We start from the raw sequence: 26,789 nt of genomic DNA, 5'->3' as shown, positions 1-26,789 counted from the left end.
ATAGCTTACAGCTCTAGGCTCTTTTAGTTTGATACCACACTGCAGCCACACTTGGACATTCTTTCAGGAACTGTGCTCACCATCTTGACTCCCTTGTGTATTATTTTGTTGTTGATTAGAGGTGCTACCCAGGTAACACAATTCTTCCACAGCTATTAGTTCTGGGTTGCCAATTTGAATTTTTGGCTTTGTGTATGGCCTCCTTGGTGCAAGCTGATACATGACCTCTGTTTTCTTTAGACTTCTCGTCAACCAATACCACCTGGCAGTTTACAGTCATTTACGTGCCTTCTTGGATCTGGGCCTCAAAAGTACATTCATCTGCATTCAGTTATTCTTGAATGACTGCTCGAATGCCTTCTTTTGGCTGGTGCCCAAAAATCTGTTGAGTTTGAAGAGTTTCCCAGAGGTACAGAAAGTGTATTCTAACACGTGCATCCGGATCTCCTGTTACATCCTCCAGGATGGGCTGTATAGAGTAAGGAGAACAGGACCGGGCCCACTACACATTCCTGTTTTATTCCATGGGCAATAGGGAATCAATCAAATAGGGCACACCTGGCTGTAACTTGGTCAGCCATGCCTTCCATGAGGTTGTCTTGGAATCTTGATGAGCTTTTCAGGGTACTAAATTTGCTTAGTAATTTCCAAAGCCCAGTCTATTGGCGGCATCAAATGCTTTGGTGAGGTCTGTGAGAACTATATAGAGATCTTGGTGCACTTTTCTTTTTTCTGACACCCACTATTGCTGGGCCGCACCGTGGGGTCTGAAGCCACCTTGTGTTTCTGAGAGCATTCACTTGACCAAGTCTTTTATGAACTGATCCGGGAGAACTCCGCATAGGATCCTGCCTGCAATGGCGAGTAGTGAGACACCCCAATAATTGCTGCTTTCTGCTCTTACATCCTTCTTCTTGAAGATGGTGCTAATGGTAGTATCTTTGAGATCCTGTGGTATTTCCTCAGTGGCCCATATGTTGAGGAAGAGTTTGTACAAGTGCTTAAGCAGAGCATCCCCTCCATGTTTGTAGATCCCAGCAGGTATGTCATCAGGCCCAGGTGCTTTGTAGATTTTCACGGTTCTGAATGCTACATTGACTTCTTTAGTAGTTGATATATGGGCAGTGTGTTCAGCTGTTAGCAGGTGGTTTGTAAGAGCCTCCTTTTCAACAGAAGAGAAAATGTGTTGAGGAAGATATTAATTGGAATGCTCTTGCCATCTTTTTAGAATTCCCTTCTTGTAAGTGATGATACTTGAGCCATATGGATGGCATATCTTTAGTGAAGTGTAGATGTCTTTGTTTTCATGGCTGCCTGCCTGCCTAGCCCTGATCTCTTCTGCTTTGGTGTCCCATCATCTGCCGCACATTTCCTTAATTTGGCAAGTCGTGACGTAGGTTGCTTTGGTCTTCATTCCTGGGTGCTGCAAGTTGCTGCTGATGCAACTGATGTTTCTCACCAAGTAGGCTTTTTATTTCCGAGTCATTTACATCAAGCCAATTGGTTTCTTCTCTTGGCTGTGCCCAGTGTAGTCAATAAATCAGTCAATCGTATTTATTAAGTGGTATTAAGTAATACCACTTAATACAGTGGTAATAAGCACTTGTAAGTACAGTACAGCAGAATTAGCGGACACTTTCCCTGCTCATAATGAGCATAGTCTAGAGGGGGAGACAGACATTTATATGAATAAATGTACTGACAGCTACCTGGAATACAGTATCACAGGCTTCTGGTGATGTTGCTGTTGAGTTGTTTGTGGGTTGCTTTTACTCTCCAGGAGTTTAATGTTCAGGTGGCTTGGAGGTTTGGAGGTCAGTTTTTAGTGCAGTGGTTCTAAGAACAGTGTGAGTTTGGAGTTCATGAGACCAGTGATCTGTCCATTATTCCACTTCACACATGTCTGCAGTGAGCTGAACCTCTTTGCGATCCCTGTTGCTGTGCAATGATGTAATCAGTGAAGTGAAACTCTTTGGATCAGAGGTGCATCCAAAGTGTTTTTTTTTTTTGTTTGGCAGGCATTTTTAATTTTGAGGTGATGTTTGGTCCCTTCACTCAACCAAAAAAGCCTCTGCTTTATATTTTGCCAGCCCCAGAAAGCCTGATGACTTTCCACACTGTCTGGGCATCACTTGGAACATTGCATTGAAATCATCCATTAAAATTAATTCATCCAATACCAATACTCCTGCAACAAGTTTGTCTTAATCTGTATAGAAGTGCTGTTTATCTCTATTTCAGAGTGTCATTGTGGGGGTATAAATGCTTCTGATGGTAGCAAAGCACTTTGGTTTCAGGGGAAGGCAGAGCATCACCAGGTGGTCACCTATGTCTCTGGGCAGATCTGGGAAGCCCAGCATTAGTGATCATCTGGCAGCAAGTCCAACCCCTGGTAGGCTTCATTCTAAAGAGAGAAGGCCTCTCGAAAAGAAGTTGTATTCAGGGCCTACCTCTGCAAGCTTTCCTTCACTGGTCCCGCTTAGTGTTTTCTGTGATAGTAATTCTATACCTGGCCAGTTCATGAGCTGCTCTTATAGGCCAGTGACTATTTTCATCGCCACGTACCCCTCTGAGGGACATGGTCAAATGAATGTTTTCTTAGTTTGTCTTTTTTCTGTTCGTTTTGAACCTTAGTTATAAAGTTCACCAGTCACTGTTACTGACAAGCTGCTGGGATTGGATGGAACAGATGTTTTTAGGGGCACTGTTTTTAGTCTCCTTCCCCAGTGCTCTGTTAAAGAGCTGCCAGATGGTGCTGCTGTAGCCTTAGTGACAAAGTGACCAATGTCCTGAATCCTCCATTCTTGAAAGACTTTTAAGGGCAGGCAGGGATTTTTTAATGAGTAATAGGGGTTTGCGCTGAGCCATCCCCTCTTTCTTGTTAGTCCCCCCAGAAGTTTACAGCATGTCTTGTGGAACAGTTGAGATATGGGAACAGTCTGTTGTCAGAGAACAGTGTCTCACTGTTTAACTCTCAGTAGCAGATCCTGCTGTGCTCCTCTTCCAGTTTGTACCCAGGTGTTGATTGAAATGCTTGTGTCTTCTGGACCCTTTGTTGGGTCTTCATTAGAAGCCTAGGTGTGTTCTGTGGCCATGTAAAAAAAAAATTCTGGTGTCCTGTCTGCAGCACACCCTGCTGAGCCCGTAGTTGGCCTGAATAAAAACCAGTAGGTATAGTATGAACAAGTGTGACCTTTATATAGAAATGGTTTTGATTGGAAAAGCGATGAATCCAGGTTTTGCACTTGCAAATCCAAGTGCGTAGGCATCACAGAAGGGTGTGCTTAATAGGGTGGGGAAATGAGGGGTTAGTACTTCTTCGAAGTGATATGATTTTAATAGGGTTTTGATTGGGGAACGAATTTGTCAGACAGTTATATTTTGACTCTGACGGTGAAAAGAGGAAGAGTGAAGAGTTTGATGAGGCATTTTGTGTCTGTTACCAGTGCAGGGAATATGCATTTTCACAGAACACCAGATCCCAGAAACATGGATATGGCCCAAAAAGTCTATGATGGACCCAGCCTGTTATATTTCTTGTGAGCTCAGTGGGTGAAAGCTTTAGGATTTCTTGGTTGCATTAGTGCTGCATAGCAGGAACCCTGTTTATAGGTTGCACTGATTTATCTGCTCTAAAAATAATGCATAGCATTTAAAGAAGCGCCCCGTTTCTTAGTCATAGAGAAGGTTGGATTCTATAACTGTTCTTTGAACTTTCAGATTAGTTTGAATCTTGATGTCATGTAGAGCACTACATTCTGTGTGTCTTCCAAAAGACACACTGAATCAGGCCTTCCTGATTCAGTTTTCCATTTTTTATATAAACTTACATCTATAGGAGGTATGCTGCTTGGGTAGCAGGACACTGACACCATTCAGTTCTGTCACTGTTGTTGATTCTTGATTGGGTATTTGGGGCATAAGCTTGGACTTCTGTCAAATTCTATAGGAATTCGCTGATCCTGGAGGGTGATTCAGAATCATCTGTGTTATTTTGTATTTGCACTACTAGAATAGAATCACCACATATTTGAGCTTTTCCATGATTGATTCTAGATCTTTAGATGATACTCCCAGCCTGTTGAATTCAAAAGATTTATCAGAGAGACATAATTTTATTCTCTGGAGTCCTCAAATGTGTCTGCATAGAATAGGTTGAAGGAAATTAGGTCTAGCACATAGCCCTGCTTTACCTCTTGGTGACAGGAAAAGGGCCAGAAAATTCTGATGTGTCCAGTCATATCATTGTGGAGCAATCTTAACATCTTGGTAGACTTTTTAGGGCAACTGAAGTTTTTTAGTATTTGCCTGCACTGGCCAAGTTCCTCTGTATGTTTTGTAATGCTGTGAAAGTCTTGATGTTCTCCAAACTTTTCCTGTGTAGCAGGGAGACCCTAGGATTTCCCTTAGTATGAACCTCAAAATTGTGGGTATATTGTGAATCTTTGAATTGTGGGATGTTTTCCCAAAGACTTACTTTCCTGTTAATTAGTTTCCTGTCCTGACATGGCGACTGATATGACGAATAAATCCTACAGATAATTTTAAAAGTACGTTGCAGATCCTTCCCCGCTTCCCTCCTCCCCTTTCCCCCCCTCAATATTCGCAGGACCTTTTCCTGACCCCTGTCTCCCTACCTCCTCTCACTCTACTATCAGGGTCCATTTCCCACTGGCCAGGCACCAGAATCCCAGGCCTATCTTCTATTTGGCCCAGCTGCCGCTGTCTAGCCATAGATTGATTGATTCACAGCGTAACTAAAATCTGCCCTTTCCTCTCCATCCAAACTGCTACCACATTAACCTAAGATCCAATCCTGCCTTCATTACTGTATCAGCCTCCTTGCTGACCTCCCAACCTCCTTCCTCTCCCCACTCCAGTCCATACTTCACTCTACTATCCAGATCATTTTTCTACAAAAAGTTCAGTCCATGTTTCCCACTCCTCAAGAACTTCCAGTGGTTGTCCATCCACCTCCACATCAAACAGAAACTCCTCACCATCTGCTTTAAAGCACTCAGTCATCTTGTCCCCTCCTTACTCCTTTGCTGTTCTCTTACTATAACCCAGCTGGTACACTTTGCTCCTCAAAATCCAACTGTACTTCAGTCTTGTCCATTTCACTGCTGACTTCTTGCCCATGCCCTGCCTCTGGCCTGGAACACCCTCCCTCTTCATATCCGACAATTGTTCTCCTCACCATCAAAGCCTTTTTGAAGTCACATCTCCTCCAAGATGCCTTCCCTGACTCTTTGCCTTTTCTTCCATTCCTTTCTGAGTTGCCCTGACTTGCTCCCCATTATTCATCCCCATCTCTCAGCCCCACAGTGGTTATGTACATATCCATAATTTATTTATTTATATCAATGTCTGTCTCCCCCTCTAGACTGTAAACTCGTTGTGGGCAAGAAATGTCTTTGTAACTTTGCTGTATTGTAAACGCTCAATAAATTTGATTGAATGAGTGAATGAATGCTTTGCACATAGTAAGTGCTTAATACATGCCATCATTATTATTATTATTATTATTATTGTTTTGTCAATGTGTTTTGTTTTGTTGTCTGTCTCCCCCTTCTAGACTGTAAGCCCGCTGTTGGGTAGGGACCGTCTCTATGTGTTGCTGACTTGTACTTCCCAAGCGCTTAGTACAGTGCTCTGCACACAGCGCTCAATAAATATGATTGAATGAATGAATGAATTCTACCAAGTGTTTAGTACAGTGCTCTGCACATAGTAAGCATTCAATAAATTTGATTGATCAGTTGATTCTCAGAATGTGGGTTAGAGTGGGAACAGGGAAATTGGGCAGCAAAAGCTGGAGGGGCCTGGGAAGTTGAGAGAGTTTTCTTAGAGTGGACAGGACTTCAGCACATTTGAAGGTGAATCAATACCTGTAAGTTTTCTGAGAATTGCTTTGGAAAATGAAAGCACTATATAAATTGATGACTTGAACATTTAACATCGATGAAGTGCCTTAAAAGCATTAAAACAGGATGAAAAGTTAAAATTGACAACTTTGTTTCAGATGGAGTTCATGATTATCTTCATAAATTGCTTTTTTTTTTTAAATGGTATTTAACTGCTTACTACGTGCCAGGCTCTGTATGCGCTGGGGTAGATACAAGCTAATCACATCCAATCTGTCACCAAAACCTGCCGGTCTCACCTTCGCAACATCGCCAAGATCCGCCCTTTCCTCTCCATCCAAACCGCTACCCTCCTCGTTCAATCTTTCATCCTATCCCGACTGGATTACTGCATCAGCCTCCTCTCTGCTCTCCCATCCCCCTGTTCTCCCATCCTCCTGTCTCTCCCCACTTCAATCTGTACTTCACGCTGCTGCCCGGATCGTCTGTGTGCAGAAACGCTCTGGGCATGTTACTCCCCTCCTCAGAAATCTCCAGTGGCTACCAATCAACCTACGCTTCAGGCAAAAACTCCTCACTCTCGGCTTCAAGGCTGTCCATCACCTCGCCCCCTCCTACCTCACCTCCCTTCTCTCCTTCTCCAGCCCAGCCTGCACCCTCCGCTCCTCTGCCGCTAACCTCCTCACTGTACCTCGTTCTCGCCTGTCCCGCCATCGACTCCCTGCCCACGTTCTCCCCCTGGCCTGGATGCCCTCCCTCTGCCCATCCGCCAACCTAGCTCTCTTCCTCCCTTCAAAGCCCTACTGAGAGCTCACCTCCTCCAGGAGGCCTTCCCAGACTGAGCCCCTTCCTTCCTCTTCCCCTCCTTCCCCTCCCCATCCCCCCGCCTTACCTCCTTCCCCTCCCCACAGCACCTGTATATATGTTTGTACATATTTATTACTCTATTTTACTTGTACATATTTATTCTATTCATTTTATTTTGTTAATATGTTTTGTTTTGTGCTGGGAACATGAGTTACTGGGAACTTCTTGAGGATGCCTAGAAATCATTTGATTTTGGTTTGTGTATCCTTGAATCTCTTCATGTTTAGTGATGTACCATTTGCCTCCCGTGTTCTTTTGCTTATTTGAATCCATAGTTTACAAAATAAGCTTTAGTAAATATCCGTCTTTTCAGGATAATGAAAATCTGCAAAGTGTTTGCTAAAACTGCTTTGATTTTGGAGTTTTCATCATGCCCATTCTGGGCTCAATCTTAAAGGTTGCCTGCTATATGGTATGTTTTAGAAATTTTATCCTATTGTCAGTCTCATCGATTGAGGAAGATAAGGTATCTTGTTCTGTTAGGCCAGCTTCAGTGTTCTCTTACAATTTCTGTAGATACTGTCATTCTCCAGGAGTTTTAACATCGAGCCAACAGGTTAGTTTGGATGTCAGTTCCTTTATTATTATTGAAAGCTTAATACATATCAGGAAATGCTCAGTAAAATTTTTGGTCTGGTCGTTGAAGCAGAATTATGAACATCTTTCTGCTCTTGCTGTTGGGTAGTGATGGTAATTGTAGTAAGGCTGTAATCTCGTAGGCAGGGGATATGTCTACCAGCTGTCTTTTAATTGTACTCTCCCAAGCACTTAAAACAGTACTCTGCATTCATTCATTTATTCAATCGTATTTATTGAGTGCTTACTGTGTGCAGAGCAGAGCACTGTACTAAGCGCTTGGGAAGTACAAGCTGGCAACATGTAGAGACAGTCCCTACCCAACAGTGGGCTCACAGTCTAGAAGGGGGAGACAGAGAACAAAACCAAACATACTAACAAAATAAAATAAATAGAATAGATAGGTACAAGTAAAATAAATAAATACAGTAATAAATATGTACAAACATATATACATATATACAGGTGCTGTGGGGAAGGGAAGGAGGTGAGATGTGGGGGATGGAGAGGGGATCGAGGGGGAGAGGAAGGAAGGGGCTCGGTCTGGGAAGGCCTCCTGGAGGAGATGAGCTCTCAGTAGGGCCGTGTAGGGAGGAAGAGAGCTAGCTTGGCGGATGGGCAGAGGGAGGGCATTCCAGGCCCGGAAGAGGACGTGGGCCGGGGGTCGATGGTGGGACAGGAGGGCTGAGTAGGTGCGAATGAGGTTGTCGTTAATGTAACTTGGTGCTAACAAGGGCCTTTTTCCCGGGGTGGGGGACGGGAGGAGAGTCAGTCAGGACTGGACCGGGAAGGGGGGTTGGGGGGCACTGTAAGGAAGGTCGCTTAAGTGGGGAGGGAGTGGAAGCAGGGGGCGTCTATGGAGGTGCTCGGAGGAGAGGAGCCTTCCAGGAGCAGCAAGGCCGTGTGGTGTGATGGTGGGCGGGCGGGCCTCTTGGGAATGGAGTCCCGGGCGTCTATGGCGGCGCGCTCTGAGGAGAGGATCCTTCCGGGAGCAGCAAGGCCGCGCGGTGTGATGGCGGGCGGGCGGGCGGGTGGGCGGGCGGGCCTCTCGGGAACGGAGTCCCAGGCATCTATGGCGGCGCTCTAAGGAGAGAATCCTTCCAGGAGCAGTGGGGGCCACGCAGTGTGATGGCGGGCAAGCGGGCCTCTCGGGAACGGAGTCCCGGGCGTCTATCGCGGCGTTCTTAGGAGAGGATCCTTCCAGGAGCAGCAAGGCCGCAAGGTGTCGTGGTGGGCAGGCGGGCCTCTCGGGAACTGAGTCCCAGGTGTCAGTGACACCAAGGTTGCGGGCTTGTGAGATGGGAAGGATGGTAGGGCTGTCAACAGTGATGGGAAAGTCAGGGAGAGGGCAGGGTTTGGGAGGGAAGATAAGGAGTCCATAAGTCTTGGACATGTTGAGTTTTAGATGACGGGCAGACATCCAGATGGAGATGTCCTGAAGGCAGGAGGAGATGCGAGCCTGGAGGGAGGGAGAGGGATCAGGGGCACTCTGCACACAGTAAACACTCAATAAATACCATTGATTGACTGACAGTGAGGTGAGGAAGCCCACTTTCATGGGGAACATGTTCTCATAACGTAGTAGGTTTCTGTAGGGGAAACTTACTCAAAATGGAGAGAACCCACGTGTTGCCTCAGTATAATCATGAAGCCAAGAACGAGATGAAACATCAAAAGGCTCAAAACAATGCTGATTACTGGATAGCCGCACAGTCTTGTACAGACCAATAGACTTGGCCTGCAGGGCAAAGACCCAAACCTCCTTTCACCCCCTCCAACATTCCCTGCCCCTCCCTGGTTCATCCCTGAATTCATTCATTCAGTTGTATTTATTGAGTGCTTACTGTGTGCAGAGCACTGTACTGAGTGCTTGGGAGAGTACAATACAACAATAAACAGATGCATTCCCTGCCCCAAATGAGTTTGCAGTCTAAAAATAATAATGGTATTTATTAAGCACTTACCAAGACTTACCTTGCCAGGCACTGTACCAAGTGCTATACTAAGCATTGTACTAAGTCTAGAGGGGTGGGGGGAGGCAGATATTAATATTAGTAAATAAATTACAGAAATGTACCTGAGTGTCATAGGGCTGGAAAGGGAGAAGAACAAAAGGAGCTAGTTGGGGAGATGCAGAAGGGAGTGGGAGGAGAGGAAATGGGGTTGTGGGGGGCTTAGTCAAGGAAGGCCTGTTACAGAGATGTGCCTTCAGGTAAGGCTTTGAAGTGGGGTAAGAGTAATTGTCTTTCTAGATAGGGCGAGAGGGCGTTCCAGGCCAGAGGCAGGATGTGGGCAAGGGTTTGGCAAGCCAGATAGATGAGATTGAGACAGAGTGAGAAGGTTAGCACTAGAGGAGCAAAGTGCGTAGTAGGAGAGTGTGTAGTAGGAGTATAGTGAGGTGAGGTAGGAGGGTACAAGGTGATTGAGCACTTTTAAACCAGTGGCGAGGAGTTTTTATTTGATGTGGAAGTAGATGGGCAACCACTGGAGTTTTTTTAGGATTGGGGTGACATGTCCTCTTATTTTTTGTAGAAAAATGATCTGGGCAGCAGAGTGAAGTGTGGAGTGAGCCAGGAGGCAGGGAGGTCAGCAAGGAGGCTGATACAGTAATCCAGCTGGGATAGGATAAGTGACTGTATTAATATGGTAGCAGTTTGGGGAGGAAAGGGCGGATTTTAGCGATGTTGTGAAGGTGGGACCGACAGGATTTAGTGATTGAATATATAGCCCCCTGAAGGTGGGTTTCCATCACTTTGGGGTGCTCTGGAGTGACCCTAAGGGGTGTATCCTTTCCCGGCATTCCTTCTTTTGTGTCTGGGGTTTTGATACCCTTTCTGGGGATGGATTCCTGTTCTTGTGGGTATTCGAGAAGTTCAGGCCTTGCTGTTACTGCATCAGAAGCGAGCTCTGAATCCGAACTGGCTAGTTCCCCACCCAGACCAAGATAGACGGCAGAGTTTTCACTCTGCATATTTTTTAAAAAACCTGATCTTGTTTTCTTCAGTGATACCGCGATATTTTAGATTGCAAAACATGAAATTCCCAGCAAATGCTGGAGCTGCCCCAAATTTTATCTTGTGGTAGGAAGACGTTTTCTTCACCTGTTTTTGGCATCTTGATAATTATGCATCAGAACTCATCTTTCCTCCCAAATGCACTCTCCCACCTAATTTTCCCATCCTCGTTTTGACTCCTTCCACTCTTGCAACAGCCAGATTCAGTCTATCACCAAATCCTGTCAATTCTTCCTCCACAACATCATGATGTAACTGATTCTGTAGCCATATCACCTATTGAGTGAAACAGATTTTCTTTGTGAAAGTACTTTTCTTCTATCTTTCACCTCTTTCAGATAAGGTCAGAGAAGCAGCATGGCTTAGTGGCTTAGCAGGCTTGGGAGTCAGAGGACAAGGGTTCTAATCCTGACTCCGCCACTTGTCTGCTGTGTGACCTTGAACAAGCCACTTCTCTGGGCCTCAGTTACGTCATCTGTAAAATGGAGATTGTTTGTGAGCACCACCTGGGACAACCTGATTACCTTTTATCTACCCCAGTGCTTAGAACAGTGCTTGGCACATAGTAAATGCTTAACAAATACCATAAATACCATAGTTGTTATCACAGGAAGATGTTTACTGCACTAATGAACATACCTACTCAGATTAAAATAAAAATTCCCCCTAGAGGTCAAGAAAATTAAATAGAGCTGCTACTTCCCCAGCCTTTTGGTCACTGAAAGAGGGAAGGGGTCAAAGAACAGAGTTTAACAGAATTTGGGGTCAACAGAGAAGGATCATGGAGAAAGGTTCCCCTGACACCGGCCTCTTCACTTTCAAGGACCCAAGGAAAGTTCAGCCATCTCCTCAATGTATCACCGGATTCAGTAGTTATTGCTGTCTTTTACCTCAATAACAATGCTTAAACTCACCTACCCCACCATTCATTCATTCACTCAATCATATTTATTGAGTGCTTACTATGTACAGAGCACAGTACTAAGTGCTTGGGAAGTACAATTCAGCAATAAACAGAGACAATCCATGCCCACACCAGGCTTACAATCTAGAAAGGGGCAGACAGACATCCAAACAAGTAAACAGGCATCAATGTAAATCAATAGAATTATAGATATATACACATCAAAACAAGTAAAGAAACAGTTTCCTCCTCTCCCTCCCATCCAAACCCCGACTGCTGGCCACAGGGCCTCAGGAGAAGCAGCTTGGCCTAGTGAGTAGAACAGAAAGACTTGGGTTCTAGTACTGGCTCTATCAGTTGTCTGTTGTGTAACCTTGGGCAATCATTTAACTTCTCTGTGCCTCTTACTTCATCTGTAAAATGAGGATTAAGACTGTGAGCCCCATGTGGGCCATGGACTGTGTCCAAGCTGATTAGCTTGTAACACTCAGTGCTTAGTACAGTGCCTGGCACGTAGTAAGTGCTTAACAAATACTACACACATGCATGCACTCACACACATGATAGATAAGGCTTGTTTGAAGTTAGAGGCCAGACAGATTTTATACACGTGGATTTGGAGCTGCATTTGAAAGCCAATAAATCCAAGAGCTCATGGTGTGAACTGGATTCCTCCTTATAAGACAGATTTTCAAAGTCCCGGCTAACCCGGGAAAGCATGAGTTCTACATTCCATAAACCACTCTCCTGGCTTCCGGGCTAAAGGTAGCCAAGCCATCTTGCCTTTCCAAGTGTTTTTAACTCTGTTGTATTTCCTAAGGGGCTGCGACAGTGATCTGCCCCCTGGGGCCTCAGACTCAACGTAACTACTGCTGCTGCTGTCGCCATCTCTGCCCATCCCAGCCCCACCTCCTTCCCTAGTCTCTTTCCCAGACTCAGCATAATAAGGCAACACTGGCCCTCCCTCATAACAAATTTGGCAGTGGCTACAGGGGAGAAGCAAAATCCCAAGGCTTTGGGCCAAACCATTTCCCCCACCTAGCCCTCCCTGGCACACCACTTCAATTCCCCCCTCCTCCAGTCAGCCCATCCCAGCACTCCCCACTCCCACCATACATCCCCTGCCGCCCTCTGCCACCCAACCACTTACCACCTCTTGTGCCATTCCCACCCTTCCTCCCTGCCCCATCCTGGCTATCCTGTCCCAGAGCCACTCCTCATCCCACTCCCCTTGCACTGGCCCCCATCAACTCACTCCCATCCAACTTCTGCCCACCCCTCGTGCCATCCCCTCCCAACACCCTCCCCGCCAAACCCTCCCCATGGCTTCAACCAAGCGCAGCCGGTGGAACCCCATCTCCATCATGGGGAAGCTTCTGTCATTCTTGACCTGTTCCTGACTACTTCTCCTCACCATCATTGAAACCCGGCTCTCCCCAGACAACACTGTCTCTCCTGCTGCTCTCTCCAGAAGGGCCCTTATCTTCTCCAACTCTCCCAGACTCAGTGGGAAATGCGGAGAGGTGCTGTCTTTCTTCTTGGGCCCCAATGCTGCCTTTCCACCATTCCACCTCCCACATCCCTTTTCCTTCCTTCGAAGTCCTTATCACTGTCTCTACCACTCATTCCAGATTCTAGTAGCAGTCATCTACCTCCCCCGAGATCGCACCTCCAATTTCTTTAACCATTTTGCTCCCTTTCTCACATTCCTTCTCTCTTTCTCCTTGACACATTGATCCTTGGGGACTTCAGTATTCACATAGATGTTCCCGATGACACTTCTGCTGCCTGCCTTCTATCACTTTTCAACTCCACTGACCTCCTGCTCCACCCCACCTCACCCACTTACCACCAACCCACTCACCCTCGATATCATCTCTGGCCACCACATAGTCTCTACCCTCACCAACTTTGAAATCCGTCTGTGTGACCACAACCCTCCCCACCATTGGCTTTATACCACTCAATCACTTTGCCACTTCCTGCCTCACCTCGCTACTCTCCTACTAGAACTCAGCCTGCACACTTTGCTCCTCTAATGCTAACCTTCTCCCTGTGCCTAGCTCTCATCTACCTTGCCACTGACCCCTTGCCCACATCCTGCCTCTGGCCTGGAATGCCTCCCTTCCTCAAATTTGACATATGATTTCTCTATCCCTCTTCAAAGCCTTATTGATGGTACATCTTCTCCAAGGGGCCTTCCCTCACTAAGCCTTACTTTCCTCTTCTCCCACTCCCTTCTGCGTTGCCCTGATTTGCTGCATGGATAGAGCCCAGGCCTGGGAATCAGAAGGTCATGGGTTCTAATCCAGGCTCTGCCACTTGTCTGCTGTGTGACCTTGGGCAAGTCAACTAACTCCTCTATGCCTCATCTGTAAAATGGGGATTGAGACTGTGAGCCCCATGGGGGACAGCGACTGTGTCCAACCTGATTTGCTTGTACCCACCCCAGCGCTTAGTACAGTGCCTGGCACATAGTAAGCTTTTAATAAATACCATTATTATTATTATTACAGCCCCAAGGCGCTTTTGTATACATCTGTAATTTATGTATTTATTTTTATTGATGTCTGTTTCCCCCTCTAAACTGTAAGCTCATTGTGGGCAGGGAATGTGTCTGTTTATTGTTGCTGCATTGTACTCTCTCAATCACTTAGCACAGTGCCCTGCACACAATAAGCACTCAACAAATACGGTTGAATGAATGAATGAAAACAGTGGCAATACAGTCACTGGAGTGGGGAGAGGGGAAGGTGAGAGGGAGAGTGGAAAGAGCAACTGCTACCACTAGATGTAACATAGGAAACACTGAAGCGGCAGCTTATTCCAGTTTTAGTGCCTTTGTTCCCAGTCCAGGTACTGGGCGCATGTAGATACCACCTGCAAATCTGGTCATTTGTTGCTATGATCATTTACATATTCCCTCTCTTGGATAATCACGCCAGTGCAAATCCTCCGTGGCCATCCATAAATTGTCGGGCCATCAATCCGCTTCTAGTCATTGGTCCCTATCATCAGTCTGCTCCTTGTGGTGGGGCATGCTGGGACCCGACATTTTGGGTTCTCTGCCACCAAGTGTCCACGGCCCAGGATTTGAGCGCTGGGTGGAGGTGAGGCACCGGAGTCAGACGTCTGCTGGACTCAAGGACGTGGGTGTCCACGTCCCCACCGCCGCGGGGCTGGGCGCTGGGAAGCGGGAGGATAAGGAATCACCTGAGATGGGGAGGGTCTAGCTCTCGAGTTCCACCCACCTCTCGACTCCAGAACACATCGGGTCGGAGGGTCAGTGGGGTGGAGCTGGAACCAGGGGTATCATTTCTGAGGAGGGGGGGCAGGGAATGTCAACTCCACAGTAGTGGCAGCTCAAACTCTCTATGTGGTGAATGCTCCTACTCTCACTCCTGCCTGTATGCCAGACTCAGAGCCACCCTTCTCTTCCTCGGCCATGGACAGCGCTTGCCCACATTCCAGGCTTTGGAGGAACCCCTCCTACTCCCATCATGGATGCAACTCTCCCACATCCTGAACCTTGGAGGAACCAAGCCCTCACCCTTCTCGTTGTGGAGTCTACCTGTCTGTATCCCAGGAAAACTGGAACTTCCCATTCCTCCCCACTCTCCCTGGGCTTCTTCTCCCTGGCCACTGCAGGCACGCTTCTGGCCAGGATCCTGGACTCCTCCCGGCACAACTGAGGCAGATGACCACTACCACCCTCAACATCAGGCAGGGCATCACCCAAACAGAACCTATCTGCTTGAGTAAAGGCCACAGTAGTTGGATTTATGATTATGAATTTCAACTGTGGACCCATTTAATAGAGGGTAGATTAGGGTTTGAAAGGGTAATTGAGGAAATACCTGATTGCAGTTGTGATGCTCAAGTGGTAATTTTATTGAATTTCATTTAAAGGAGTATTTATGTATGCGTTGTAAGCTTTTTAGTGGAATAAATTTCAATATATTAGGAGCTTAAAATATTTGAAATTTCTGTGGACTATAAGAATAAAATAAGGAAAACATTTGTTTAGGTGGTAGATATTTAATTTGAAAAGATATTTCTGATTCATTATTTCTTTAGGAATGAATCCTGCAGACCGGTAAATTTACTCATCAATCTAACCTTAAATCACCTAACAAATGAGCTTTGCTTTGAAATTTTGACTGCCCTTTTTTTGCAAATAGGGAGGCAGCACGCGAGTGTCGAAGGAAGAAGAAAGAATATGTGAAATGTCTAGAGAACCGAGTGGCTGTGCTTGAAAATCAAAACAAGACACTGATTGAAGAACTGAAAGCACTTAAGGACCTTTACCGCCACAAATCAGATTAATTTTGGATTTCAATTTTCATCTCCCAACGTGAGAATAAAGACTGGTTTGGCCCCAACCAGAAAGACAAAAGAAACTTTTTATTTTCTAAACATTTCTCTTTTTTTTCTATGCGTAAAACTGCCTGAAAGCAACTACAGAATTTCATTCATTTGTGCTTTGCATTAAACTGTGAATATTCAAACATCTGCCTCCACTTTTCCCCCTCAAGAACGTATTTTCTTCATCCTGATCACGAAGAAGAGCAAGACAAGACTTCTATATGCCCACCCTCTTCAGGAACTAGTACTTTTATACAGTTGTGAAGATACTTTGGGGAGGAAAGTAAGAATTCTTTTGTGACGATTTCAAGGGTTTGTGCTGAGCTTCTTGGTTGTTTTTGGCCCGAAGTACCATGGGGGCCTCATATAATGTAGAGATTTTGACTGCCAAATTGTTACATAGTTTCACATATTCATTGAAAACAATGCAGTGTGTTGCTAAATGGCATTCCCCTAAAAAGGAGACATGAATTTTGAGTTGGGTGAACAGAGGTTTTAGAAAAACAGAAAGGGTTTCCTGCATAATCATGTTAATTCTCCACATTCTGCAATATTAAGACTTTTTAAAAAATAGTTCCAAAGGCATTTGCTTCAACACCATCACCAATGTATTTTGTTGTTTGTGTTCAAGGTTTGGGATGCATTAAAAGAAGTCATTAACTGAGATAAGCTTGATAATGTTAATTGAAAATGAAATCAAAGGTACAGTAGCAAAGAGCATTTTTTAAAAAATTTAGACAGCAGTAATGCATTTGAGGTTTTAAGCAAAGAAAACTGTTAAAGGACAGCCTGCTCCTTTCAACACGGCCACTCATTAAAATGGGATAGTTTTTACCATCCAGGTGCTTTTGTCCTTTGTACAATCTCTGTGTTTACTGTTTCAGATGTTTCAAACTGTAACCTCCCTGTTTTTTTCATATTGTACCAATACCTCCAGCACCAAGAAAGCCCCCTATAAAGTTTAACGGAAACCCAAGCAGAAACTTGTAAATGGGTGAAAAACACTTTTCCAGTTAAGTTGGCAAAATCTGTGTTTTGTTTATATTGATTACGAACTTCGGTGTTAATATTATGTTTACAGCAGCATCAGGTTGTTTGTTTTTTACCAAAAAAACTCATGTCTCTGTTACTATACTATAAAAGTATCATTCTGACTACTGTCAGTATTATTTTACTAAGTGTGTGTTTCTTCAGAAATGTTTAACTGGAAGTGTTTGTATTCCCTGTATTCATCCCAAAAAAAACAACCCTGAATTTGTGTTTTGCAGTAATAATACGTAGGATTTCTGCTGGGGAAAGAAAGCTACATGTTGTAGCTGCGGAATGTCATTTGTGGGTGTGTGTACCATTACACCCTGTAAATAGCCAATACTAGTTTTAAGGAGCCACTTTTGTTTCCCTGTCTACTCAATCAGCCTAATATAACCTCCCCCCCGCCCCCCCCCCCAAAAAAAAAAGGTCCAATTCAGTGAGGTACATGTATGAGGAAAAATAAGCAGTTTTGGACATTTGTCACAGTATTACAAGTTGTGATTTTTCTTCCTGAAGAAGGATATTCAAAGGAGTTTAAGAAAAAAGAAGGGTAAAGATTTAAGCATTAACATTTTATCCCAAGTCATAGTGATTTGAGGTTGGTGTTAGTCCCATGTTAAACAAGAATAATTTGAGTCTCAGTTGAGAGTGAGTCAGTTTTGGGAAAAAAAAGATTTTATGTGACCTATTTGTAGTTACAATTGAAATTTGCCTTTATTTTAAGAACAAACATAATTCATTTTAAGAATTCAGTGACACAGTTACGAAGTTCTGAAAGTTTCCCCTTAAAGTAGGCATTTCAATTGCTCAGTTTTAAAAAATACATAAACATAATAATAATAATTAATAATAATCATGTCAGAATTGGTTCCAGAAGAATCAGAAAGCAATCCCAGGCTACTTTTTCTATTATAATTATTTCCTATAGGGCTGAAAGATTCTGTGCTGTGTTGAGCAAATTACTTCTCCATTGTAAACGTATCTTGTTTTTTCAATAGATTATGTGATGAGTTGTTAGTCTGCCTAGTCCCTGGTAAATAATGGCCGTTACTTGAGCCAATTGAACAGAAAGGTTGGAGAATACTGAAACCTGTTCCGTTGTTGACCCTGAGTTGGAATTATGGATACATTTAAAACTGCAGTCTCCTCTATGGACAACCTGGCACCTTTGGAAAGAGTTAATTGCATTGAAAATAATTTGAAAGATATTTGTTTTATGCATGTTTTGGGAATTGGAAATTCTTGAATTCTTCTTTGGAAAACAGCCTAATAAAGTAATCAAACCCATCAAGTGAGTTTTAGCCAAGAACAGTCCCGCTATGTGTTACTAGTGATAATGCATCCTACTTTACTTAACATTGGCCCACAAAAGGAAGCCAAAGTCTGTAGATGGTACTGTGTAGAAAACAGCAAGGTTGGGTTTATTGGTTTTGCAGATCAGGTTCTTGTGGAGGTTTATTTGTAGGACAGATACATTCAGATAAAAACTAAGTGAGAGTTAGTTTTATTTTTGATATCTCACAGTTCTAAATAGTCAAGCTTTGGTAGCACGGTTTAACTGAAAGGTAGGTTAGAAAGGGCTAGATCCATTATGTTCAGTATAAAAAAAGTCAAATATAATTTTAATGTCATTGTTTTACAAAATTAAAGCACTAGATTGGCAGTTTAGATATTGCCATAGGTGCTCTGTTAATTTAGATATTCTTGGAAAAACACATGTATTATATATGTACATATATATACACAGTATATAATCTGAAGCTCTGAGAGCTCTTAAATCAGGAATGCTGAGTATTATAGTATATTACAGACAGATGAATCTTTATGCTTTGTGTGCTTGCATTTCTTTTAGAACAGTAGTTCATTTGGGGCTACATTATTCCAGCAGCCAGAATTCATTATTTTTCTTAATTATCCTTTTCCCAGTTTATTTTCTGATATTTTACTTTGTTTTCTTAGATTGATATTTTAAAAGTTATTAGCCATGCTTGAAAATCTTCCCGGAAAAAATTTTGTTTTTGTGCTTTATTTTTGGCAGCTATACAGTAGTAACAAAACATTTAGAAATTTTATTTTAAAAGGAACCACTGATTTACAGGGGTCGGTGATATCTTGAAGGAGGTAATTTGGTATGTAATTCGAGCAAGGATTTTATCAAAATGGGTGTTTCACAGAAGGTCAACAGCACTGCTTGGTTCTGAAAGCACAATATCAGTCATGTGAGGCTATCCTGGCTGTAATTTATTTCTGTGCCTTGGGCCTTATTCCTTCTAGTATTTTGACCAGTAAAGATGGTTATTTGGAATCAAACAAAAGCTTTTAAAAGGAAATAACAATATTTGATTGAACAAAAATTATTTGCCCTGGTTTTAATGTTTCTAATCCAAATTTGGATTCTAACCTTTCAATCAGTGTTAATCAGCTGCAACCAGTCATAAATTCAAATTGATCCCTGCTTATTTAGAAAATCTGAACAGTCTTTCAAAGAAAGATTAGCATCTAAAAATTTGAATTAGGGTCAGAATGCAGGAACATTAGAAACATAGTTTTCCAGTAAGTTTTAGGGGTTGGTTTTATTACCATTTTATCCCTGAAATGGCAGAATATTTTCCATTGATCTAACACAAAAGTTGTATATTTATTTGGGTTCTTTTTGCAGTATATTCTTTGTAAATGTTTGGTAAAATTTGCACTTTTATAAATATCCAATTAGTAGAAAATTGGGTATTGGTGACTTGAGAAACTCCCTCATGTGGTAATTGCGAGCTGACTGTCTATCGCTTCTCTAAAAATCATATAGCTGTTTTTATGCAAATTTTTTGTTGGTTGAGCTCTCTTTGCACCTGAAATGTTCAACTTGAATTAGGTGTTCTACTTGACTAGAAGGAGATCCAGGTTTGGCAGGGCCAATAGATAAGTATGTGTCTGACCTAATGGTATCATTTAGTAATTTTTTAAACACACTAAGGACTAAGTTATGATTTTGTCCAGAGAAGGAATTAATCATTCCCAAAGTTAAAATTAAGCTGGAAGGGGTCCCGTTTTCATATTATAAAACTTGATTGGAGGTTTTAGAAACCCCAGCTCAAATGGGGGATAGTGGAGGAAGATTTCACTTAAGTTTGGTAGATCTAAAGACAAGAGGGCATTGGGATAATTTCTTCATTCCATCGTGGAAAAAAAACCCAGAACTGAAATGATTGATGGGTGGCAATGAAGGGGAAATGATCATTTAAGAAATAATCTGAGTGCTTTGATGTCGACATGAAAAATTGACTATAGGCTCATTTTATATACTGTCACTAGGGCCTGGTTTCCTTGACTTCCTTGAGTCCTTGGCTTTGAGAGATACATTTCACCTCTCCAAAATCAGTGTCATAAAACTGAGCCAGTTTGGCAGGATTTTAAAGTACATTATGAACAGGGTGGTGAAGTTCCATCTGTCTCATCTGCTTACGATAAGTTCTCATTGATTTGGAGAATGTAGTTTAAACCTTTGTAAGTGTCTATAGAAGCAGTCAAATGTTAGAGGGACCAGATTCAGTTTGGAAAGAGGGATTGTATTTCAGGTGTTTTAACTTGAAATTTATTTTTTATAAAAGGAAAAATTAAAAAAAAATGAAGCTTTTGAAGCAAGTTGATTTTATAAAGCGACAGAGTAAAAAATATTGGTTCTTGAGTGCAGGTCCTATCTGGAGATTGGCCTGGTGGGTCATGGTAATTTTGGATCTCATTCTCACCAGCAAATAAAATGAAAAAAATCAGCTAGCCTTTGGAGATGCAGTTAGAAGAGCAGGTTGAGTCAAAGTTGGATCACTTTATTGGAGCAAATCTTATGCAGGACTTGCCCATTAGGGCAGAAAATTTCTAAAGCAAGAATTTCAGTCTCAACTGCAGGACTCCTCTGAGAAGCCAAGGTTCATCTAAGATGTGGGTTGAAGGAGGAGCAACAGGGCTGGGAGGGAGAAATCCCTAGAGTGTAAAAGGTTTTGTGCCAGCTGGCCATGGGACAGTGTCTATTACTGTGTTTTGGAATTTTTTTTTTCTGTAGAAGTTGTATTTTATCCAGGTGCCACTCCATTTTGTGTGTTTAATAAAATTATTTATATTTTTTAAAATGGGAGAATAATGATTAAAAACTACAGAATTGTCTGGCATTTAACATTCTCTTGATGGAATGGATTAGTGAAGAGAGGAGTGCTAAGTTAGCTTCCCATATAAAAGAATCCCCAACTGATATATGGCACATTGATTGTTACTCACAAAAAAATGATAATGTCTAGATGCAATTTATAATTTGAAATGTATTAACAAAAAATGAGACCCAGGAAAGTATCTATAAAGAAAGATTTGTTGTTTAAAGAGATTTGGGGTGAAGCATTGCTGACTACCCAAAACTCTCAGCACCAAACAGGGTTTTGATCTTAACTCCAGCCTATCTGTTGGAGTCTGTTACTAAACAAATATGGAAACAAATCTCTAAAATTCCCTACATCCTAGAAATATCCCTGTTTCGGTTTGTTTTCTCTTGGGTTGTTTTTTGTTGTTGTTGATGTTGTTGGGATTTTTTTTTTTTTTACTTAACCTTTTGTGCTTCATCTGTAAAATAATGTCCTGAGTTATAGTGCATTTTATTAACACTATGTACATATTAGCTGCTTTGTGTTTCAGAATGATAGTAATTGCTTTGTATATTAAAGTGATCCTTGTGAATTTGTGAATTATTGTCATAAAGAAGTGCTTTTTCTTACTGTAACCTTTGTGGTATAAACTGTTATAACTCCCTTTTTACACCAACATTTATGAGCAATCACATAAACATGCTTTTAAAAATCTCTAAAATGACTCTTTTTGGGGGGAAAGTATTTCTGATTAGCAGCTGCATAGAAGCAGGATTTTTTTTCAAATGATTTTTATTTTTATTCTCAAATGAGCAGTTATACAAAAAAGATAGAGGATATACCATGTCAAGTACTCTGATAAAATAAATCCTATGAAATAAAAGCCTTAGCATTCAGCAGAGAATTAGTTAATACGACAAATCTACTTATCTGCACTGGCCTTCTAATTCCACCCGGAATTTCTCAGTGTAAGACTTGAATGGCAGTCTAAAAATGAAATTGGTTTTAAATTAAAGGGTAGATGGGGGCTTGGGACAGGGATGGCTTATATTCAAACTTTACACTTAGACTTTTGTTCATTTTAGTATTCACTTTGAATACATTTGGAACAAAGGGAATGAAATTAGTCCATATTTACACATCTATATACCACAAGTAAAAAAGTAGCAGAAAGTAAAGAAAGTAAGGTAGTGGTATAGGTAACAGTGTTGAATGATCACTGATTTTTTTTTTTTTTAGGGACTTGTGAAGATTGCTTTAATACTTTATTCTCTTCCTCATCTTCAAATTTCCATGAAGGCCCTACAGGGTCAACAATATATATTGAATGCTAACTGGGCAGAGCATTTTACTAAGTGCTTGAGAAACAATTCAATCAGTGCTATTTACTGAGCATTTACTTAGGAGTTTGTAGTACAATAGAATTAGAAGACATGTCCCCTGCCCATAGGGAGCTTACAGTTTAGACGGGGAGATGAAAATTAATGTAAGTAAATTACGGATATGTACATAAATTCTGTATGGGACTGAGTGTGGGGTGAATTGTCAAAGTGCTTTAAAGGGTACAGATCCAAATGCATAAGCAACACGGAGGGAGTAGGGGAAAAAGGGCTTAATTGGCCATTCCTTCATCTTCCTTTTTCTTACAGTCCAGCCTGTATACACAGTGGAGAACTCCAAACAGGTATGGCTGCCTGACATCCTGGTTTTAAAGCCCTGTCTCTTTTTTTAAATGTTATATGTTAAGTACTTACTACGTACCAGGTACTGAACTAAGAACTTGGATAAGATACCGGCTAATAAGGTAGGACACAGTCGATGCCTCACATGGGCTCATAGTTTTAATCCCCATTTTACAGATGAGCATAACTGGGGAATAGAGTTAAGTTCACTCATTCATTTGTATTTATTGAGCGCTGACTTTGTGACACTGTACTAAGTGCTTGGAAAGTACAATACAGCAATAACGAGAAACAATCCCTGCCCACACAGGGCTTACAGTTTAGAAGTTGTGACCTGCCCACAGTCATTTATGGTGGAGTCAGGATTAGAACCCAGGCTCTTCTGACTCCCAGGCATGTGGTTTGTCCATTAGGACACACTGCTTCTTTTTACATTATCAACTAGCTGCCTGCCTTCACATCCACCCAGCCCTCTGTTTACTCAAAAACATTTACCTTATCACTCTCAAGGACCCAAGGACCTGCATTCAATTCAGCAATTAATCACTGAACCACAGGATTAAGCAGTTATTGCTATAGACAACTCACCTATAACCCTTTAACTTCTGACCCCGATAAACCAGTTCAATCCCCTTCTATCCCCTCTCTAATCAGCCCAATCCTGTTCTTTCTTCCCAGCAGCCCCAGTCCTCTACTTCCATCCAACCTCTCCTCACCCCTTGTGCCGCTTTCCCCTTCTTCCCCACCATCCCATAATCCCTGTTATCCTGTCCCAGTATTCCTCTTCCTTCCCTCCCCACTTCCCATCTCCCCATCCAACCTCACCCCTCGGTTCATCCCCTCTCCCAGCAGCCCACAACCTCACCCGAATCAGGCCTGTGGAACCTCTGTTTAACCTTTATCCTTGACCTGTTCCTGACCCAATCACTGCCTCTCACCATCTGGCTTTCCCCAGATTATACTGTCTCCCCTGCCACTCTGTAGGGTAGGCCTTATCTTCTCCCACTCCCAAAGGCTCAGTAGGAAAGGCAGGGTGGGAGTGGGCTTCCTTCTCAATCCCCAGATATCAGGCCACCCTTGTTCATCTTAGTGTCATCCTAACCTGCTTTAACTGTCCAGCAACATTATTTTGCCATCCTTTTTGACTTGCCCATTATCCTTGTCAGTTGTTTCAGACATTTGATTCCTCCCTCAAACCCTCTTTCCACCCACCCACCCACCCACCCCCCTAGTGACCTAGTCACTATTTTAGACTGTGAGCCCACTGTTGGGTAGGGACTGTCTCTATGTGATGCCAATTTGTACTTCCCAAGCGCTTAGTACAGTGCTCTGCACATAGTAAGCGCTCAATAAATACGATTGATTGATTGATTGATTGACCTGGTCATATATTTAATTGAGGAAAATTGAAACCATCAGGCATGATTCCCCAAAATCTTCCCTGCTCCTCTACAGTCCCTCCCTCGTGCTGCCTCTTCTTCGACTCTCCCATCTTTCCTAGCAGTATATCGAAAGATCTCAAGAGATGGCTTCAACTTTCAGCACTTAGAACAGTGCTTGGCACGTAGCATTTAACAAATACCAAAATTATTATTACCATCTCTATGCAGATGAGTTACAAATCTGTGTCTCCAGCCCTTATTCTTCTCTGCAGTTTTGTATTTCCTCCTTTCTTGGGGCCATCCTAGTTGAGTTGTCTTGAAGACTGCTCGTATCTGATCTTATCGCCAAGATCCACACCTTCCTCTTCATCCAAACCGCTACCGTGCTGGTTCAATCTCTCATCCTATCCTGATTGGATTGCTATACCAGCCTCCTTTCTGATCTCCCGTCCTCCTGTCTCTCCCCGCTTCAGTTCATTCATTCATTTATTTATTCATTCATTCAATCGTATTTACTGAGCGCTTACTGTGTGCAGAGCACTGTACTAAGTCTTGGGAAGTACAAGTTGGCAACATATAGAGATGGTCCCTACCCTACAGCGGGCTCACAGTCTAGAAGGGGGAGACAGACAACAAAACAAAACATATTAACAAAATAAAATAAATAGAATAAATATATACAAATAGAATAGTAATAAATATGTACAAACATATATACATGTATGCAGGTGCTGTGGGGAGGGGAAGGAGGTAAGGCAGGGGGATGGGGAGGGGGAGGAGGCAGAGAGGAAGGAGGGGGCTCAGTCTGGGAAGGCCTCCTGGAGGAGGTGAGCTCTCAGTAGGACTTGGAAGGAAGAGAGCTATCTTGGCGGATGTGCGGAGGGAGGGCATTCCAGGCCAGGGGGATGATGTGGGCTGGTGGTCGACGGCAGGCCAGGTGAGAGTGAGGCACAGTGAGGAGATTAGCAGCAGAGGAGCGGAGGGTGCGGGCTGGGCTGTAGAAGGAGAGAAGGGAGGTGAGGTAGGAGGGGGCGAGGTGACGGAGAGCCTTGAAGCCGAGGGTGAGGAGTTTTTGCGTGATGCATAGGTTGATTGGTAGCCACTGGAGATTTTTGAGGAGGGGAGTAACATGCCCAGAGCGTTTTTGCACAGAGACAATCTGGGCAGCAGCATGAAGTATGGATTGAAGTGGGGAGAGACAGGAGGATGGGAGATCGGAGAGGCTGATGCAGTCTGTACTTCACTCTGCTGCTGCGATTATCTTTGCACAGAAATGCTCTGGGCATGTCACTCCCCTCCTCAAAAATCTCCAGTGGTTGCCTGTCAATCTTCGAATCAACTAGTACTCACTCTCAACTTCAAGGCTCTCCATCACCTCTCCCCCTCCTACCTCACCTCCCTTCTCTCTTTCTATAGCCCAGCCCACACACTCTGTTCCTCTGCTGCTAAACTCCTCACTGTGCCTCGTTCTTGCCTGTCCCACTGTCGACCCCTGGCCCTCGTCCTTCCTCTGGCCTGGAATGCCCTCCCTCCACACATCCACCAAACTAGCTCTCTTCCTCCCTTCAAAGCCCTACTGAAAGCTCATCTCCTCCGGGAGGCCTTCCCAGGCTGAGCCCCCCATTTTTCATCTTCTCCTCTTCCCCTCTCCACCTCCCCCACTCACACCCTCTGCCCCACCCCCTTTCCCTCCCCACAGCAATTGCATATATTTGTACATGTTTATTATTCTATTTTATTTGTACATATTTACTACTCTGTTTTATTAATGATGTGTATATAGCTATAATTCTATTTATTCTGATGGTATTGATACCTGTCTACTTGTTTTGTTTTGTTGTCTGTCTCTCCATTCTAGACTGTGAGCCTGCTGTTGGGTAGGGACCATCTCTATATGTTGCCGACTTGTACACCCCAAGCACTTAGTACAGTGCTCTGCACGCAGTAAGCACTCAATAAATGTGACTGAATGAATGACTGAATGCCCTTATATACAAAGGTGGATGGACAAACACCGCTGTACTTGGATGTTCCACTGAACCATCAAACTTAAAGTGTCCAAAATAGAACTCCTTATCTTCCCACCCAAACCCTCTCCTCCCTGACTTTCCCATCACTGTACACAGCACAAGCATCCACCCTGTCTCACAAGCCTGTATCCTTGCCATTATCCCTCTAAACTGTAAGCTAGTGGACAGGGAACATGTCTACCAACTCTGTTATAGTGTACTCTCTGAAGTGCTTAGTACAGTCCTCTGCAGACAGTAAGTGGTGCTCAGTAAATATGATTGAGTAATCTTTGACATCTCATTCAACACACATTTTCAATCTGTCACCAAATTCTGCCGGACCAACCTTCACACCAGTGCTAAAGTTCAATCCTTCCCTCCATCCACACCACTACCCCGTTAAATCCAAGCACTTATCCTATGCCACCTTGATTACTGCATCAGCTTTGTTGCTGATCTCCCTGCCATCCGTTTTTCTCCAATGTAGTCCATAATTCACTCTGCCGCCTGGATCATTTTTCTACAATGGTCAGTCCCCCTCCTCAAGAATCTCCAATGATTGCCCATCAACCTCCACATGGAACAGAAACTCCTTACCATTGGATTTAAAGTACTCAATCACCTTACACCCTCCTACCTTACCTCTCTGATTTCCTACTGCAATCCAGGCTACATACTTTGCTCTTCTAATGCCAACCTACTCACTGTACCTCAGTCTCAACTACCTCACCACCAAAACCTCACCCAAGTCCTGTGTCTGGTTTGGAACTTCCTCCTGCTTCATATCCAACAGATGATTTCTCTCCCCACCTTCAAAGCCTTATTAAAATTATATTTCCTCCAAGAGGTCTTCCCTAATTAGGCCTTCATGTCCTCCTTTTCCTGCTCCCTTTTATATCACCCTAGCACTTGGATTTGCACCTTTTATTCATTCCACCCTCAGTCCCACAGCATTTGTTTGCATTATTTG

General features: G+C 43.3%; 1 protein-coding gene across 2 annotated transcripts in view; it reads left to right on the top strand.

Annotated features, from left to right (window-relative positions):
- Positions 1-21,462, top strand: part of CREB1 (cAMP responsive element binding protein 1) — a 75,310-nt gene extending 53,848 nt beyond the window's left edge. For both annotated transcript variants that reach the window (XM_038766465.1, XM_038766464.1), the window contains one exon: positions 15,410-21,462. In XM_038766465.1, the coding sequence (XP_038622393.1) occupies positions 15,410-15,554 (145 nt within the window). In that variant the 3' untranslated portion in view covers positions 15,555-21,462. The remainder of the gene's footprint in view (positions 1-15,409) is intronic.
- Positions 21,463-26,789: the final 5,327 nt, after the last annotated feature.

This window comes from Tachyglossus aculeatus, chromosome 25 (genome assembly GCF_015852505.1).
Source record: "Tachyglossus aculeatus isolate mTacAcu1 chromosome 25, mTacAcu1.pri, whole genome shotgun sequence".
NCBI lineage: Eukaryota > Metazoa > Chordata > Mammalia > Monotremata > Tachyglossidae > Tachyglossus > Tachyglossus aculeatus.
The sequence above is the reverse complement of the archived record's forward strand: the minus strand, read 5'-3'. Positions and strand labels throughout refer to the sequence as shown.